General features: G+C 50.1%; 1 protein-coding gene across 1 annotated transcript in view; it reads left to right on the forward strand.

The window, feature by feature from the left end:
- Positions 1-16556, forward strand: part of LOC144123832 (uncharacterized) — a 77510-nt gene extending 60954 nt beyond the window's left edge. The window contains exons 9-14 of the mRNA XM_077656571.1: positions 1213-1407; positions 1968-2201; positions 2278-2487; positions 4837-4998; positions 12426-12612; positions 16378-16556. Coding sequence (XP_077512697.1) covers positions 1213-1407; positions 1968-2201; positions 2278-2487; positions 4837-4998; positions 12426-12612; positions 16378-16556 — 1167 coding nt within the window. The remainder of the gene's footprint in view (positions 1-1212; positions 1408-1967; positions 2202-2277; positions 2488-4836; positions 4999-12425; positions 12613-16377) is intronic.
- Positions 16557-19524: the final 2968 nt, after the last annotated feature.

Below are 19524 nucleotides of genomic sequence, written 5' to 3' on the forward strand. Positions count from 1 at the left end.
GCTGAGGACGACATCGTTCGCCAAGGGGCCTTCAGCGCCGAAGCCCGACGGCGTGCAGCTTCTGCCAGCAACCGTTCGAGCTCAACTCCGGAGCCCCTCCATCGTCCCCATGAAGTCGTCGGCACGTAAGCTCGGACGCCCCAGCCTCTGAATCATAATCATGTATAATTATTGAATATATCTGTTTGTTTAAACTGAGCCATACGGTGTCTCTTTGCCTCTCCGTCCCTTGTGAACCTGCGCATTATGGGGGGTCGTCACAGGAATTTTGTGGAGAGGCGTAGGCCAAAGGGGGTAAGTATAGAGCTCCGCTTGTCTTGCCACACCCTCTGTGCTTTCCCACTGAGCTCTTCAATTTATAATGAGTTACCAACTCTCTCAAGCTAATGTCTGTAGGCGCACGCAGCGACCAGTCTATATTATATATCAGTACTTCGTTGGTGCAGTTTCACTTAGCGCCTGCTTGCCCACTTTCATTTAAGCACGAAATTTTATGTTCATTGGCACTAACTAGATATTATTTAACCTTCATGTCGGAAAATCTTGCTTGCGACCCTACCGGCTTTGGAGGCTTCCGTTCAGTAAACGCCATTGCCGTCTCCTATCCGGAATGCCCATGCCGAGATTAGTCATTATCACAGCGGTGTAGCAACGTTACCACAAAAAGCGAAGTTCTTGTTGGTTTCGGAGCGAGTATTCCCGTAGGGAGGAGGTAGAAGAGTACATTGCTTCTGCAATACTCTGCAATTTTTGGCCCCATTCAGAGCATGAACCCTCTGGAAGATGCTTTGTTGCTGCTTCCAAAACCAATGGTGGTTTCCTTTCTGTACAAGAATGCGCAGCTGTCAAGCTGCAAGGCTGGCAACTACTCGACACTGTATGATCACCACCAAAAGTGATTTTGCCCTCTGCTGGTCGCATTTTTGTACCAGAACCTTCACCCTGCAGCCTCATTTTACTTGGGAAGTAGACAAAACTGGGCGCGTTATAAAACACACACGGGACTTTTCACCGTCGCTCCAATCAAAAGGAAAAATCCCTGTCGTAAACACAGACATCAAGTGGCTAGTGCACGACGTCGTGCGCTCTGCCTGTAGGCCTTCTGAAATCTAGAGTGCCAAGCAGCCAGATATGTCAAAAGAAAATCAAAAGCAATTTTAAAAATCTAGTCAGTCATTAGTGGTGAAACGGACGGAGCCTTGGTGCATGCAGGTCAACTCTCGCATAGTGCTCTTCGTTCTGCACGGCCGTGATTTAAAGTGGTCCCGGGAGTACGATGCAGCGCCGCTGTCTGCACTTGGAGACCTGGTTGTTGTCGTGCCCAACTACAGGCTTCATTTACTTGGGTTTCTCAGCAACGGCACGGACTTCGCTCCTGGGAACCTGGCGCTCCACGACCAGATACAGGTAAGGAGCACGCTGAATAAACTTCTCAATACACCTCCGAGCATGAACGTCTCTTAAATGTTTGGATAGAGAGTGAGAAGTATGTGAAAGATTATAGCTGGTTGAACTCGTTTTTGCCTAGGCTCAAACCTCGTGGGGTAGGATATTTTGTCTGTTGAATTAGATGACGTTTGATCGCATATAAAAGCGAAGCTACCGTTCCACATTTTTGTCGCGCTTCTAAGCGGAACGCCGAATAGCGCCGAAGGTCTTCACCTCTCCACACACCGGCTCCGCAGTTTCACCCAGGTTCAAACCCGACTGCGGCGGCCGCGTTTCGATGGAGGCGAAACGGAAAAGGCGGCGGTTTGCTGTGCGACGCAGTGGACGTTAAAGATGATCAGGTGGTCGAAATTATTCTGGAGCCGTCCACTACGGCACCTCTTTCTTCCTGCACTCTCACGTTCTTCTTCTCCCTTTGGAGTGGTTCCCGTGTACACCGACATATGTGAGACAATGTTTGCGCCATTTCCTTTCCTGAAAAAAGAATTTTCATTTTTTCGACATCTTTTAAACTGCAGGCGCTGAGGTGGACGGTGGACAACGCAGAGCAGTTTGGTGGGAACCGGTCGTCCATCGTCATCTTAGGCCACGGTTCCGGCGCGGTGTCTCTGGGCCTGCACCTCCTCTCGCCCATTGGGGAGCAAGATCTGCGGCCCGTCAACCGACTGGCTTTCATGAGCGGATCGCCTATGCGACCCTTCGCCACCAACAGCGAGGTCGCTGTGGTCGCTGCTTCACTCGGCTGCAACGGGGTGCGCTGTCCAGTCAATCGCTCATGCTCCGGTCGAGTCTGGAGCGTTTCTGACGCCTTTCGCTCGCACTGCACAGTCCCTGCAGGAGGGCGGTGCGGAGTGGCAATGGGCGTGCCTGCTGAAGCAGCCGGCCAGCGAGTTCGCAAGGGAGGACGTCTACGCCAGACTGGCTTCGGGGCCGTCGTTCGACTCCGACTACCTGCCGCAGCGGTGGCCGCAGCCCAGCGAACGGGTGCTACGCAAGCAAGTCCTGATCGGGAACACTGTCATTGAAGGAGCCATAGAGGCAAGTTCAGAAGTCATGTCGCAGGTTTTGGGCAAAATTGCAGCTTATTTATATGAGAAGACATCACATAATATGCACACGGTCGCCCACTTTTAGCTTGATCACATAAGCGGCATGGCTGCGCATTTTACTGCGCCAGTGTGTAACGCCGGCAGCACGCTTAACAGGAAAGCGCGAGTTCGTGTCTTCCAAAGGCATTAGCGCCACTGGGATTGCGCTGCTGGGCATCAGACAATGTTAGCGTGGAAGTAGGCCACCAGCTGTCTCGAACCGCCTCAAACACATTGGGCAGCATGGTTTCAACTCAGAAGCTCTAATTTGAGTGCATGACGCACACCTGAGCGTTTGTGTTAAGCGTGCTAAGAGTGACAGACGACTAGAAGCTCCATGTCTAGTTTCCTGCAGACGAGGCCACTTGGCTTCGACGCGTAGCTATGTCGGACGCGCTGGCCGTCCGAAGACCGCAGTCACACCTCTTGCGTGCTCAAGCTACGAGTGGATGACCTTACACCTAGTCTACTACAGTAGCTGACTATTTACATAGGCAACCAGGGTGTCGAACCGGAACTAAAACTGCACTCGTATATCTGCCCTGCCGCGGTGGCTCAGTGGTTAGGGCGCTCGACTACTGATCCGGTGTTCCCGGGTTCGAACCCGACCGCGGCGGCTGCGTTTTTATGGAGGAGAAACGCTAAGGCGCCCGTGTGCTGTGCGATGTCAGTGCACGTTAAAAATCCCCAGGTGGTCAAAATTATTCCGGAGCCCTCCACTACGGCACCTATTCTTCCTTTCTTTCACTACCTCCTTTATCCCTTCCCTTACGGATGCTGTATTTTCAAAAAGAAAAACTCTTCAATGTCTGCCAATTGTTTCATTGATAGACAATACTGTTTTCTGCTCTTTTAAGACTTATGGAGAAGCTCGCACGTACAGCCCCGCAGGCCTCGTGTCTGCATCACACACACACACACACACACACACACACACACACACACACACACACACACACACACACACACACACACACACACACACACACACACACACACACACACACACACACACACACACACACACACACACATACACACATACACACACACACACACACACGCACGCACGCACGCACGCACGCACACACACACACACACACACACACACACACACACACACACACACACACACGCGCGCGCGCGCGCGCGCAAAAGAAGACAACAATTCGGCTATGCGGGTTAGCCATAATAATTACAGCCCGGTGGGCATAATAAGGTGAAAGAAAGCCCATCGTCGTTTGCTTCCGCTAAGTTTTAAAAACCTCTGAATTGGACGGAAGCTCATTTCCATTGTTCTGTCGGTTCATTCCAACAGTACGACGTCTCCTAGCACTCTAAACAAATGTGAGCTATAGTTTCAGGCTGCTTGCATAGTGCGCAATGGGTTCCGTGTGCTGTGTAATTACCCTGTTGCTCTAAGTACTCTTTTTACTGACAGCGTTCCTATTGCGCGTAGTAATGGACACTAGTGTTTCGATTTTCAACGTGTATTTTGGCTGTCTTATTACACTCGCTGAAGCATGCTAGGGTTCTGCGTTTTCAGTGCTTTCTTGACAATTTTTCGTTTTGCTTTCAAGTATCCCGTCCATGGCTATTTGAGAGGGAGATAATGGCGCGAAGCTTTGTATCGTTTGCTTGTTTATGCATAAAGCCGCATGTCGGCAGCTAGCGGTTTTATCACTTTGATCTTTACAACAAATGCCGCCAGACTTATCTGGAACGTTTCTTTACAGCCCTCAGCAGGAACTTCTGCGTTCTTCGAAATTGTTGTAGGTTTCTCCAACGTCAGATCTTCAAAGCTCTTCGTCAGCTTTCAGCTCAGCGCTGTCGTAATTCTGTTTTTGGGGCGACCTCCGGGCATACTGGTTACTATCACCGCAACCGAGTTTTCATTTCTTTGTGGGCACAAGTCAGCCGAATAAAGTTTTTAGGTTAATTTGTCGACGCCTTTTTAATTTTTCTACCACCTCGAGACGCTATTGCCTACATTGAACATGTGCGGATTACCTGGGACTAATGAGGCTGTGCTCCTCAGACAACTCGCATACGCTTCTTCGGCTGGTGCGCCCTTATCTCCTCCTACTCTTCTTTCACCCTCGCAACGCCCAGCCCGCTGGCCAACCATAGTAATTCATTTCACAGCCAGCAATAAACCGACAAACCGTACTGACTTCTTGTCTTGAACTGTTTTCACGGCATGCGTTTTACAAATGTTCGCATACAAGTTTCCGCCCTGTGAACAGAGGCAAAATTACAGGCCGCGAATAATGGCGCGCGATGCGCGCATCTCCTGCAGATAGCGCTGAAAACGCAGCTGCTGAGCGAAGACAAAACAAACCTGACGGCCTTCATCATGGACGAGTTGGAATCCCTGGGTGTGAGCGTCTTAAGTGCTTCTCGCAGCATCTTAGCCAATGTCACCAGCTGCACACACCAGAGATGCTCCATTGACTTTAAGGTGAGCGCTGGTACCATTCTGAGACCCGAGTAGACGAGGTAAACGTATTAATACAAATAAAGCCTTGCTAGCACCAGTCGACGGAATTCTGTCGGCGACCGTCGCTAAGGCCGGGAGGTGGTCCTTACTAAATGGATGGCGTCGCAACAACGGTCGTCTAACCACCGAAAGCGGCGAGTGCTACGGGGGCATGCAGAACAGGTATACCGGTAGCAAGGAGCCCCAGTCACAACTGGCGAAGACAGCTAGCTGTATTAACCGCAAAAGGCCAGGACCAGCCACCCCGCCCCCCTATTGCCTCCGGCGCGCCATTTGCCCGTCGGACATAACTGGCGGACCTCCGTGTGGCGCCAATTTTCCCGAATTTCATATAAAAATTCTCACGCAACAGTTCGTCGTACACCTTTCCATGTGATGTCATGCAATTTCACGTTGCACATAGCATACCTCTGCTAGTCACTCCTCAGGCTAGCCTGCGGTAGGGATTTCAACCGACGGCGTATAAACTCGCGATGTTATCTCGAATTGTATGCCTTCCCCGACATTCGTGTCAAATTTGTGACGCTACCATTGGTCAATAAGCGTTCCGGGTCGTGTCATACGATTTCTCGTCGCACGTAGAATACAACTGCTTGTCAAGTTGAAGGCTAGCTTGAGAAAAGGGTTCCAACCGAAGACACGTGGCCTCCGCATTTTTTTCTCAATCAGGATGAGAGGTGAAGCGAAATCCCTAGCCCCACTGCCAAGAAAGGAGTGAAGGGGAGCAGGAAAGTTTATGTCAGGGCGGCCTTAAACCTTTGGGAGGATGAGGATGCGTTCGAATATAGCACAAGATTAGAATCGATTGAGCCATTCTGACAAGGTCGATCCATGCCACCATTGTCTCTGAGGTCATGGTTAGGCAGAGTCAGGCAGGTTCCTTCCTCCCTCCTCTATTTTGTTTTCCTCTCCTCCCGATTCAGCTAGACCGCACCGAACTTTCCGATTACACAGTGCCTAATTTATTCACATCTATTCACAATTGCAGTGACACCACTCTGCCGTCGGGATGCGGCCTCTCGTCTCGGCATCCACCACCCGTCTGTCTCGTCCTTCTTGGTCGTCTCTCCTCTCTTCCTGGTCCTCTTTACCAGCTTGGCCTCTCTCGTCTTTCCTCTTTCCTCTCTCGTGCTTTCCCGCTGCTCCCTTCGGTCGGCTCCTTGTGAAGACATCTTCAGTGGTTCCATTCGGTCGTTACGGAGGCGGCGCGCAGACCTTGGTCTTATCGGTTGATGCCCCCGTAACTCCTGTTCGGGGGGGGGGGGGGGTGTCTTTCGTCCGTACCCGCCGAGCGGCAAGCATACACAAAGAAACACAACAACACAACGCTCGTTTCACTCGTCCGGAGCGAGCCAACTGACGCGCCCGACACCTCCACCGCCACTTTGTTGCGTGCCTCCACGGAACGCATCGCACCACATCAGTGCGCGGCTGATGTCCCGCGATCCCCCGCTGGGCACTACGACAACGTTAAAACAAAACGGACGAATGAACATCGTCACCCCTTTTTTGTCCCGCTCCCCATACCAACGGAGCTGGTGCTACGAGTATTGGTAGCGCATCAGCTTCGGCCTTGTAATTTCGCGTTTCGCGCTCGCTTTCCAATTCTACAATCTAGCTAAGTCTGGTCACCTATTATTGACCGAAGCTACGACCCCTCAATGCTGCTCTGTACGTTTGCGCCTCTACGGCGGAGGGCCGTCAGTCGGTCCTACGCGATCGTCCGTACTAGTCAGTCTAAAGGGTGTTTCGCCTGGCGATTGTTTCTTGCGTCCCCTGTCATACGGGCCCTTACTGAGCTGCGCCTGGCGCTTTTTGGATTTTCGACGTCAGCGCCTTTTCTCGACGGACGCTTCGTACCAACTTAGCGTACGTTTACTCCTTTGGCGCGTCTTTTCAACCATGCCACCGGTTCGCACAGAGCCTTTCGCTACCCGCATCATTTCCGCTTTCCGAAATTCCGGCAGCGCAGGCTGCATGTGCGGCCGACCGCCAATTTCGTCTGCATGGTTCAGCTGCGCGCCGCCTTCGACAGTACAATGCGCATCTTCGCTCATTCGCTCGCCCGCGCCCCTGAGCATCATGTCGCCCATTTGTGCGCGCTGAAACCTTTCGCGTTCGGTGGGAGTTTCAATCAGACCGTTCCTTCCTTGAGCGCCTGCGCCGCCGACCTGATCCACTACGGTGACACTAGCGGCCACAACTGCGCCCACACATTCTTTGTTTTTGTCGCCACCTTGAATCAGCGCGACCACTTCTGGCACTGTTTCCTCTAACAACTCAACATGTGCATCTGGCGCAACGAGTGTCCTTCCAGCCGGCACTAACCTGCCCGTCGCAGCACAGACAAATGCATTCTCAGCTGCGGTCACAACAACACATTCGGGCGCTCCCAAAAACTCTGAAGGCACATACGCCTACCCTGTTTGTACTTCTCCCTCGAAGGCACCAATCAGATCAGCCTTTGCCTGGATACGAAAAGCTATACTCCCCGTAATATTCTCTGCGCTCCAGTTGGGATACCCCGCGAATTTGCCTTCCCCACTGCTCAGTGAGGCCGCGTCAAGTCCGCGAAATTGAGGTGCCTCACTAGCCGTGCTATAACTTTGGAATTTAGCCCTCCTCGAAAGTACGATCGAACTCTCTTTCTGTACGTCAATTTTTATGGCATCTGTTTGTGCCGGTCCCAACTCTGGACACTCTCGGACGAGGTGGTCCGGTGAACTACAGGCGTAGCAGCACCTGCGTGCCCGTGAGCCTGAGCCCCTTCTCCCTGAAGCTTTTCTTCCCGTATAGACACCCACGTCCTGTCTCTCAACCGCGACTTCAGTGTCGCCACTCGAGCTTTCTAGTCTGAGGTCTGCCTTCACCACTCTCTGGCCTACCTCGAAATTCTTCACGATGCCCGCCCCATTCTCCGGGCGCACCGCATCTTGCTTCACGCCTACTGCAACATCCCTGATCCTTCTCTCATACCGCAATTCTTCAGTTGTCAATTCTGCTTCTGAAATTTTCAAGTTCAATTTCAACAGCGCCATCTCATCGGCAAAAGACAACCCTGACCCTCCGCTGACGCGTGCTACCTCGACGTTCACAAGCAACTCCATCTGCCTCCCTCCTACTCGTCTGTTCCCGTCCTCCCCGCTCACACAACTGTCACAGTGCCCAGCGGAAGGACCTAAAAGACATCAATCTGCTTCACTATAGGAGATGGCTTGGCCTGCTGGTCCACTCCCGAGATGGTCGCTCAGCCCTGGGCCCTTTGTTGCTGTATCGATGAGTCCCATGGCCGGTCCGCTTCCCGTCGGGATATCCTGTGGACTGCGCCAGTCAATCAGGTTCTTGCTAACTCTTCCACCCTCTTCCCCACGAAGCCGGACCCCCACGGAATGAAAAATACAAGAAAATGTATTTACATTATTTACACATTTGAGCCAACTTTGCTGCCGTCAGGATGCGGCCTCTCGTCTCGAACCCGTCTGTCAAGTCCTTCTTGGTCGTCTCTCCTCTCTTCCTGGTCCTCCTCTCCAGCTTGCTCTCCCTCTCTTGCTTCCCCGCTGCTCCCTCCGGTCGGTTCCTTGTGAAGGCATCTTCCGTGGTTCCCTTTATCCGACGGTCGTTACGGAGGCGGCGCGCAGACCTTGGTCTTATCGGTTGATGTCGCAGTAACTGCTTTTCGGGGGGGGGGGGGGGGAAGGGGGGTGTCTCTCGTCCGTCGCCGCTGAGCGGCAAGCACACACAAAGAAACACAACGCTCGTTTCACTCGTCCGGAGCGAGCCAACGGACACGCCCGATAGGCAGGCTCCAGAATGTCCGCAAGGAATTTTCTTTACTGGTCGGAGAGGTCCCGATTAGCAGCTGGAAACTTGGCATACCCACAAAGATTCCAAAACACCCCCAAAATTTGGTCGCAGCCCTACCAGAAAAATGAATGACTTAACCTTGTGTATTGCCGCAGGACGCGTGATACACGCTTCGCAATTCACATATGCGCGGTAAATAATTTATTATTGCATTGGTTATACCGAGCGATTTCGGTTTCGGTTGCTGAGCGCCGGAATGTGCTTCGATGTCACTAGCAGGGAAGAGCAGCAAGCCCGTTCACGTGAACCCCTAAGGCTTTGACGCATGGATTACAGCGTCGCCTGCTCTCGTACCAGGCAGTGCTCGTACACATGCTGTGCATGGCAGAGCCTTTCGATATGCCGGCTAACTTGGTCGGTACTGGGGTATAGTGAGAAAAACCAAGCTATCGAGGGACCAAACCGAGTCCTGAAACAAAGCGGCTCGCTTCGGCCGGTCTCAATCCACGCGGTTTCTGCACTGTATTTCGCTTTGCCACGCTAGGCCGACGCCGATGCTCGGCGGGTGACGGGGCAGTAGCTAGCGCCTTTACGTATGCATGGAGGGAAGGAGGAGGTCAAAAAAACGAAAGCTGTGATTCTAAAGGTGTGGGGGAGGGGGTTAAGGATGTGAGTCATGTTGTCGCAGTGTGGGGAGGTGGTCAATGGCTACTTTTCTTCTTTGGGTTGCAGAGCGAAGTCCCTGAGTATATAATTGGGGCAGGTCTCCTTTCGTGCGGTTGATGTTACTCGGGGTAGTTAAGATCACATCACAGATGTGCAGTTTATTATTAGTTTTGAAACCCACCCAGACAGGCAAATCTGTCAAAATGTTTAGTTTTCAATAACACTGTTGAGGTATATGAATTGGGAGCGATGGGTGGCAAGCACTTTGAGGTACCTAAAGCAATGCAGTATCGATTCTACATGAAGGCGAAGAACTAGATGGCTTGCTACTATTATCACGTTGGCGTTAAGCGACCGAGAGTCAGCAGCGGAGTAGCCCTGCACGAGTGCTTCTGCAATACTTCTTTCTTTACTTGATAGGCGCGTTCGTCTGCACGAGCGCTGGCGTCATTTGCCCCCTTCCCCAAAAGCATCGACCCGATGCTGAAGCGAAAGCAGGGGGTCTCGAGAAGAGTTATGGTGCCCTTGCGTAATAGGGCTTCCGCCGAACCGCGTGGACCACATCGGGGCCGTGGTGGCTTCGAGATTGTTGAGTCTTGTGAGGGACAACTTCAAATTCAGGGCTCCAAGGCGTGGCACAATAAGGACAGAGATAGCGGCGCAAGGGCTTTTCACTCAGTCCGCGTCGTCGTATAGCAGACCAAACCAAGACAAGGTCACCTGGGGAGTATTCCGCATGCTGCATCTGTAGGCTGTAGCGTTGTGCTTCCTGGCCCTGTTGGTCCTGAACTCAAAGCCGTGCAAGTTGGCGGGAAGCTTCGGTGCGTTGTAAGAAGGCTGCAACGTCGTCATTTGTGTGATCGTCGACATGAGGCAGCATGGCATGGAGTGTTGTCATCACCTGACGTCCACAAACTAGGCCAACAGGTGTCATGTTGGTTGCTTCCTGAACGGCTGTATTGTACGCGAACGTGACGTAGGGTAGGACGTCGTCCCAGGTTTAATATCCGCGTTTATTCAAAGCATGTCTGCAACCGCCTTGTTGTCATGTTCTGTCAGTCCTTTAGTTTGCGGATGATAAGAAGTCGTCTTACGGTGACTGGTGTGACTGAAAATGAATATGGTGTAGGAGCTCAAAGGAAAAGGCGTAACCAAAACTTGTAGAGCACCATGACGTAAGACCATTTGATGAACAAAGAACTGGGCTACTTCGATGGTGGTACTGCTTTGAAGAGATGCTGTCTCTTTACAACGTGTGCGATAATCAGTGGCTACTATTATCCACCTTCTTCCGGAGCATGATGTACGAACGGGTCCGAGAAAGTCCATTCGTTGAAACTCTTGCGAAGGCGGCTCAATGGGCTTGAGGAATCCGGCTGGCTTCATGGGCTGAACCTTGCGGCGCTGGCAATCCCGGCAAGTGCGGACGTAATGCGCAACTCTAGGACCCAGGCAAGGCCAGTAGTATATGTCTTGTATTCTGGCTTGTTTTCTCGGAACACCAAGATTGCGGGAAGCTGGTTCGTCATGGCAGGTGGGAAGAATTTCGTCGCCCAGGTTGACAGGGACCACCAGCAAGTATTGCCTACAGCTGGCAACGAAATCGTTCTTGAAGAGAACACCGTTTCGTATGCAGAGAGACGACAAAGCACGCATGAAGGCTTTAGGGACTCTCCCACTGGCATCTTGAAGATAACAAATGAGATCGCGGAGGTCTGGGACCGCGCGTTGATGCTCGGCCAAATCGTCAGTATGTAATGCATTCAAGAAGACTTCGTCGTTAGCAGCGTCGTCCGGAGCTGCTTGCAGGGGAGCACGAGATAAGCAGTCCGTTTCTGCGTGTGTGTGTGTGACCGGATTTGCAAATGACGGTGATATCGAACTTTTGGATACGAAGGCTCCGTCGTGCGAGGCGCCCGGAGGGATCATTGTGGTTGGTAAGTCAGCAAAGTGCTCGATGATAGGTCACTACTTTGAAACAGCGGCCATAAAGGTGTGATCTGAACTTCAAAACTGCCCACACGATGGCGAGGTATAATTTTTCACAGGCAGAGTAGTTGGCTACTCTCTTTCTAGTTGGTATAGGCAATGACACGTGGCTGGTCGCGCCGAATTTGAATTAGGACAGCGCCCACACCAACCTTGCTTGTATCGCTGTGGACGCTTGTGTCTGCAAGTTCATAAGAGTGCGCCAGCACGAGGGGTGACTGCAGGCGGCATTGAAGCTCTTGAAACGGCTTCTGCTGTGGTAGTTCCCATTTGAACGGTACTTGCGCCTTCGTCGAGATCAATAAGGCGTGAATCAATTTTAGAGAAATTCTCCGCGAAGCGGTGGTAATACGTGCATCGTGCGAGGACTCGACGAACTTCCTTCTGGTCACGCGGCGGTAGAAAACTGGCAATGATGGATGTTTTCTCGGGATCCGCAAGGACTGTTTCTTGGTTCATGACATGGCTTAAAATCTTTCCCTTCGCATGCAAAATGGCATTTTTCGGCTTTTAGAGTAAGGCCTGATGAAGTTATGGCCTGCAATACGTCCTCGAGGCGACGCAGGTGCTCCTCGAAAGACGGGGCGAAACCGATGACGTCGTCCAGTAGACTAGACAAGTTTGGCACTTCACATCTGCAAGAAATGTATCCATGAGCCTTTGGAACGTCGCGGGTGCCGAACAAAGACCAAATGGCGGCACCTGAAACACGTATAAGGCGCCTGGAGCGAGGAATGCCGTTTTTCGCGGTCCTTGTCGTCTATCTCAATTTGCCAATATCCAAACTTAAGGTCCATAGAGGAAAATTAAATGGTGTTGCATAAGCGATCCAAGGCGTCGTCAATTGTGGGTAGCGGGTGCACATTCTTTTATGGCGAAAGCCTTTAATGGCTCATACTCGCGGTGACCGTCCGTCCGATACATCCAAGGCTTGCAACAGTGCCAGCTGCGACTCTCCCCCGCACCGGCGCACACCCCCTTGCCCCTCGGTGAAAGGTGGCGGCGCCGAAGCGCATGCGCAGCTGCGCATATCAACAGTGACGTCACCTGCACCGGCAGGCGGAGCGAGTACGCGCTGCGACGGCGCTCGTTCGCCAGACGTGTCGTTGCAGTCGAGTGAGTGAGTCGGAGGGCTCACAAGCGGTTATGACGGCTGCTTTGTGACCACTGAAGAGCACCGAAATGTACTCCAGATCTTTGGTGACTGGATATGTCTGGAAGACGAGATCGAAACAGCTGTCATGCTGTCCGTTCAACTGTGGGCGCATTGCACAAAGTCATGGAAATAGGCAGTCGAATGGCCGCAGGCTTTCGCCGAACACGCTTTATAATTTCCAATGTGTCCTCATTCTAATCTAATCTCTAAGCATTCTAATCTCTACTCACATTGAAGATGAATTGATGAACAATACCAATGAAATACTTGAACCACTCCATATTTGGTCACAGTCGAATAAACTAAATGTTAACGCAAAAAAAATCTAAAGCAGTTATTTTCAGGGCAAGAAACAAGCCACTTAAATTTAAACATATCGTTAAATATGCTGGACAACAAATTGATATTTTACATGAGCATAAGATCCTAGGAGTTGTTTTTTCATCTCATCTTAGCTGGGATTCGCAAGTCCATAGCCTCTGTAGAAAACTCTCTGCAACAACTGGAGCACTTCCTCGTTGCCGAACATTTCTCTCTACGAAAATAAAGCTGCAAATATATTACGCTCTATTTTCATCTCATTTAAATTACTGTAGCCTTATTTGGCTTACCACAACAAAAACAAACATAAAAAAATACTTTCACTACAAAAAAAAGGCCATTCGCTATATTTCCAATGTTTCATTCCTACACTCGACCCAAATGCTATTTGCCTCATACAAAATTGTCAGAGCTAATAACATATACAATTTCCGTATTTTGCGTTCTTTCTTCTTCTCAACTACTGAGCAGAACAATTTTTTGGTACAAACTACAAGTCTTACACCCAAAAAATTATACCTACTCGTAGTACTGAATTATGGCATATTCCACATTTCCGCACAATCTACAAATTTCAGTCATTGCAGCACAACCTCCCACATATACTAAATCAGCATCAATATGCCAAGATACTTTCATTTAAACAGCTTCAAGAATCCTTTTCCAAACTATAAGTAGTCGCGTTTCTGTTTGCTTTACTGACCTATTATTTCTCGTACCTGTATGCTATCTTGATTTCAGTTATGATTGTACAAATCTACAGTTTTATTCAAATATGTATGTATGATGTATTCTTGGGTTATTTCTGATAATATTTAGAAACTAAGCTTGTTTGTGTTTTGAATACTACTCAAAGTTAATATTGTATATTATCTGCTATTCTAGATCTTTCCATTGTTTCTCTTAACTATTGTTAATAACTATGTCGCCACTGTCTTGTAGAGGTTGTCTGGGCTATGTCAAGCTGTGATTTCACAGATTTTAGCCCAGATATCCTTCCAAACTTCTGGTAAAATAAAATGAATTGAACTGAAAAGCGCTGTTTACCCGACGGTAGTCAACACAGAATCATAAGGTGCCGTCCTTCTTCACAAGCACGACAGATGCCGCTCACAGGATGTTGGAAGGTCGAATGACGTCGTTGGCGAGCATTTCTTTCACTTCTGTGCTGATACGCTTGCGTTCTTTAATGGACACTCGATAAGGTGACCGCCGAAGTGGTGGGACATTTTCATCTGTAAAAATGCGATGTTTCACAAGATGCGTCCGCCCGACGCGTGTCGACTAGTCTTAAAATGATCATAAAAAGAAGGAAAACATTTTTTTTCTAGCCCTGGCATCTGGCATCGACATTGAAGCACCTCAGCCGGGGCAGTGGAAATAAAGTATAACAAGCTGAATGGAGAAATTAAATGAAAGAGGTGAGGGGACAGGAAGAGAGGATGGAGGGAAAAGAAACGATGCGAAGGCCCCACAGTAGAGATTGAGCAGTTTCCTAACTTTGTCTCGCTGCTCGAGCAGCAGGGTTGGGTGCATGTCGTACTGAAAACCAGGAAGTCCATCAGGCTCAGTTGCTGAAGCAGTTGTTAAACTGTGCACACACCCAGTTTCACGAAGAACGTCAATAAGCGCCAGAGGCATCCCCTCGTTAGGGTGTCGGTGTTCGTTGCTGAAATTTGTGAGAGGAACGTTGACCTGGCTATCTTCTAGGCAGACAACCGCCTTGGCGACGGAAAGTCCTCTGTCCTGAAGCGACAGCTACTTGCTTTCCAGGACACCTTCAATTTGCCGTATGTTCTTTGAGCCGACGGTTTCCATTACACTGGAGCGTGGGGGCACGGTCACGTGTTTCTCTATAATGTGCAAAGCCACTGGGAGAACACCATTTACCGATATGGCCTCCTCGGTCGAGAACTTGACGGACTGCGATCGCAGGTCAATCACGTTACCAGGAATGTTTTGCCTAGCACGGTTAATCGCAACATGCACGTTCCCATTGGTGCGATCAAACGCCTCTGCAGTATGCAGCTGTGGGCCGTCCCAAGCAGTTTGCGGCGTTTTTTAGTGAGGCAGCGAATTCTCCACTGAGCGCACAATAATCGGCGCGAGTATCCAGCAGCGCAGTTACATCGGCGCCGTCAACCGAAATCTCTAAGTAGCCTGTTGCTAGCGTCATACTTTGAAGATGTCGAGGCATTCGGTCTCGGCTGCTTTGCGTCCAACGAGTCCGGCATCGAGGAAAGGCGTCGTCGCCACGGATGGGTACGTCAGGACATCGGCTTATTTTGACGCCGTTTGGCTGAGTTGTCGTCGGTACGGCTACGGAATTCGGCGTTGTATGTGAACTGTCTTGCGGCGATGGAGGATTTTGCACATTTTTCGTTGAGCAGCCGCACCTCCGTAGGCTGCTGCATCTAGTTTCCCCTACGGGGACTGCGAACAGGTCTCATCCTTGGTAACTGTAGTGACGCGGAGATGGTGATCGAGAGAAGCGGCGCTGTGCTGAGTCCGCTTGCGAGATGTAATACGCTATCTCCAGCGGTGGTTCTCCACACGTCGGACGGGGACAGCCGACGGGGAATCCTCGAAGGTCCATCTCCTTGTTTTGGCAGCGGCGCCAAACATGTCCAGCCTCACCGCAGTGGTAGCACAGCGGCTGATTGTCTGGCGCTCTCCAGATATTCGTTCTGCGTCATCCTAGGTGCTGTGGAGAATTCGGCTGGAGAGGTTGACTTCGTGTAGCGGCGGAGGCAGGGGCGTCGTAACGTGTGGGTTCGGCTGGGACGGAATGAAACGAAGTGTGATGGCGGCGTAGCTGAGATTAGCGTGCTGCTGCTGTACAAGGCCTGGGAGAGGTAGTGGTGTGTTCGTACGTAAAGCTCGTTGTACCTCCTCGCAAACAACATCAGCAAGTGTGGCAACCAGAGGCTGAACCTTAGCGGGAAAGAGGTTCGCCCGTTCTTCTTGCACGATTGATCGAATAGTCTCACAGAGATTCTGCCAAATTCATCATGGCTCCCTACACAGTGGTCGTGAGCATCGATGCTGTTGTGCGGTCCTGCTGTCAGGCCCTCATGTCAATAGACGTTTCGATGGTGCTCGCCTCCTTTACGAAGTCAGTTACAGTCACTGGAGGACATCGAACTAGGCCAGGGAATAACTGCTTCTTAACCCCTGTCATCAGGAAGCTTACCTTCCTCTGCTCCGACATGCTTGGATCAGCACGTCGGAAGAGTCTCTGCATTTTTTCGACATACACCATCACTCTCTCGTTGGGGAGTTAATGTCGGGCCCGCAAAAGCAGGTCAGCCTTCTTGCGTAACGTGCTGTCCTTGAAGACTTGGAGGAACTCGGTTTTAAATGTATGCCATCTTCGAAGACCAGATTCAATATTTATAAACCAGGTCCTCCTGTAGTCTTCGAGGGCGAAATAAACATGACGCATCTTGTAGTCAGCGCCCCAGCCATTGTAGATGGCCACCCGGTCGTACTGGTCGGGACAGTCTTCGGCGTCCTCGTGGAGTTGGCCGTGGAAATGCGGCGGCTCTCGCTGGTGATGCAGCAGCAGGACCGGCGAGACTAGCTGGAGGATTCATTGTGGTATCCCTTCGTGGTGAATTAGAAGCAGGGAGCAGTCCATATTCGGTAGGTAGGCCTTGCAATTGGCGACTGTCCGGGTGGACTGGCGTGTCTAGGTTAGGTATTTGTCCCGGGCTTGAACTGCGGCTTGAAGGGGGCGTACGGTACGTTAGCACCTGCAACAGATGTCACGTTGGCGTTAAGCGGCCGAAAGTCACCTTGGCGTTAAGCGGCCAAGAGTCAGCAGGGGCGTAGTAGTTGTTGTTAGCCTATCAAAAGATGGCACATACCCACACTGGGGGATCGGCCACGAATCGGGCGTAGCCCTGGGCGAGCGCTTCTACATCGCTTCTTTCCTTTTTTAATACGCGCGTTCCTCTGCACGATTGCTGGCGTCAATAAATACTGTAAGACAGGCCTTCGGCTCCTGCACCTTAGCAATTGGCACTTAAGGAAGAAGACAACGATAAGCGCTGAACGCTCCGCCACTCGCGCGTGCTCTGGACTGACCGCGGCCGCTGGTCTGGATCTTGACTGTACCGCTAGTTGTTCGCGATACAGCGCCTTGCAAGACATCGCTCAATTCAACACAGACGCCAAAAAGAAAATACCAATAGTAAGACAGCCTTTAAAGAGAAAGTACAATTCTCAGAAAATACTCAATGGCAAAATAAATGCTGGAAGGGACGACGTTGGAGCTTTATAAGAAGTATAACTCTGAGATTTAAAGGAAAGTTTCTTTGAGTTTCAAAGTAAGCGGTTCACTTTTCGAGACCTGGGCTGAGTGCTTGAGGACGAGATGTTACAGGCAAAAATTTCACTCTACAGATGGCGTTTGCTGTTGGTAACGAAAGACAGGGAAATGATAACACATATTCTTATCCAGTGTAAGACGCTCAAACCATCAGTGCACGATGCCGCCTAAGGAATCTGCGAAGCACTAGGATTAGGTTATTGCCAATAAATGCTAAATTTTCATAAGGCAGAAATAAGAAACTACTAGAAAAATGATAGATGGTCAAGGGACTATTTAATAAATCGGAAGAATTGGCAGTTCATCCGAAGATACTGAGAACGCTAGGAATTCACAAGGTGACACTTGTCACCACGCCGATTCAAAAGGGTAGGTTAATGCTATCTATCCTTGAGTATTTATCATTCTGTTATTACAAATCTACTACCATCTATGAGATTCCGCTGAACTCTGGGCTCAGTACATTTTCTCTAGAACTGCGCAGCCTTCTGTGATAGTGACAGAGCCAGTTATGAGGATTTATTATTGCGTTATTACAAATCTACTGCAATTTTGGGAATCCCTGTGAGATTTCGGCTAAGTACATTTTCTCTTGTATTGCGCATCCTATAAATCCGTAGAAAGGTTGCCGTAATCCCACAGGTACACGCCGTCTAGCACAGAATGCGAAAAGTTAGTCGGAAATGCAACGTTTATGTTTTTTCCTGCACGCCAAATACTGGCAAATATTTGCTCGGCACTGTAGCGGAGGCGGCAGCGGGATGCAAGGAGAGCGGCAAGAAGTTTCTCTGTAGAGCACGGTGTTAGAAGTGTAGATCGTGCCAAAGCTATTGTCTACAGGATACCTAGTTCTTCCGATGGCTACCACGTTGGACAGAGAGGTTGCTGTTTAAATATCCGCCTTATTTATGGAACACAACAAATCTTTTGACAGCGGTACGATATCTAACCTACCTTTTCATTGTCGCCAACGCGATCACACTTGTAAACATTTTGTTCTATGAAACGCCAGTCATGTTTACACACAACGATCAGGCGGTGAGGGAGATAGTCGAAGCTTACCATTCTGATAAAGGTGGCTCTTGTGTCACCAAACCATCGTTATCACTTGACAAGGAGACTTGTAAGTTGTGCGGTTATAGAAGGCAGTGCGTTTAATCCAAGAAATGGCAACCGGTGAAAGCAAGTGACTTATTCGTCCATGCCAATACAGCTGCAGATAGCATTTTATGTAATATTGATATTTGTATCGCGGACATGCGACACTAAAGGCATGACCAAAGCGATCGTGAGTTGAATTCTAAAGCTCTTAGAATATTCTCGCAACGCCATCAGTTTCCTCGGAACATTCTACTCAGCTGTGCCAGAATTACTGCGCGAAGGTCTTTTACACTAGTTTAAGGAACTATACTACAACCAACATGTGTTAGGTGACGAATTTTTCTACCACATTTCGCTTTTTACTGCGAAATTTACAACTTGGAGTTCATAAAATCTATTGTTTTTTTATTCGATTCTTCCGTGTCAGGTATTACTGTCAGGTGCAGGTAGTATTTCCTATTTTGCAGGCAGTACTTCCTATTTTATATTTGGCTTTGATATCATTGCTCTCTATACCAAGAACTCAAGGAAGAGCGGTGTAATGCCCCATTACCCCTTGCATATGCCCCAATACCATATGCCCCATATGCATATGCCCCGATACCATCCTTGCTCCCTCAGAAAGAAAATTCTAGGAGCTTTTTGTGCCTAGGTATTCTGGAAAGAAGACAAACTGTTTTGAGTTGAGTGAAACTTACCGCCATAGAGGCTTCCCCTGTCGTCAGGAGGGTGTGCATCGTTAAGTTTTCTTGAGGGCAGGTGCGAAGCGTCTCTGTGGAATGCAGCCCACGAGAGAAAGCTTGTTTTCTGCAGACTTCACCTTATAGCTGAAGCAGGGGTGCGCAAAACTGCAGATACGCACTTACAGCGACCCATGTGGCGCCACAACTTTCGCAGGAACTGTATGGCAACGTCATAACCAAGTGTCCGGTCCTGTACTTCTCCGAGTACCTCAGTTCGCTGGGCCACAGCGTGTACTCGTATTTGCTGAACTACAAGTCGCTCCCGCTGCCCGTTGAAGAGTCCGGTCAGGCAGTCATATTCAAGGACGACCTGGCCCTTCTGTTCGGAGAGCCACTGCTCGACGCAAGCGGTGCGCTCTTCAACGAGCAGGACT

This window comes from Amblyomma americanum, chromosome 3 (assembly GCF_052857255.1).
Source record: "Amblyomma americanum isolate KBUSLIRL-KWMA chromosome 3, ASM5285725v1, whole genome shotgun sequence".
NCBI classification, from domain to species: domain Eukaryota; kingdom Metazoa; phylum Arthropoda; class Arachnida; order Ixodida; family Ixodidae; genus Amblyomma; species Amblyomma americanum.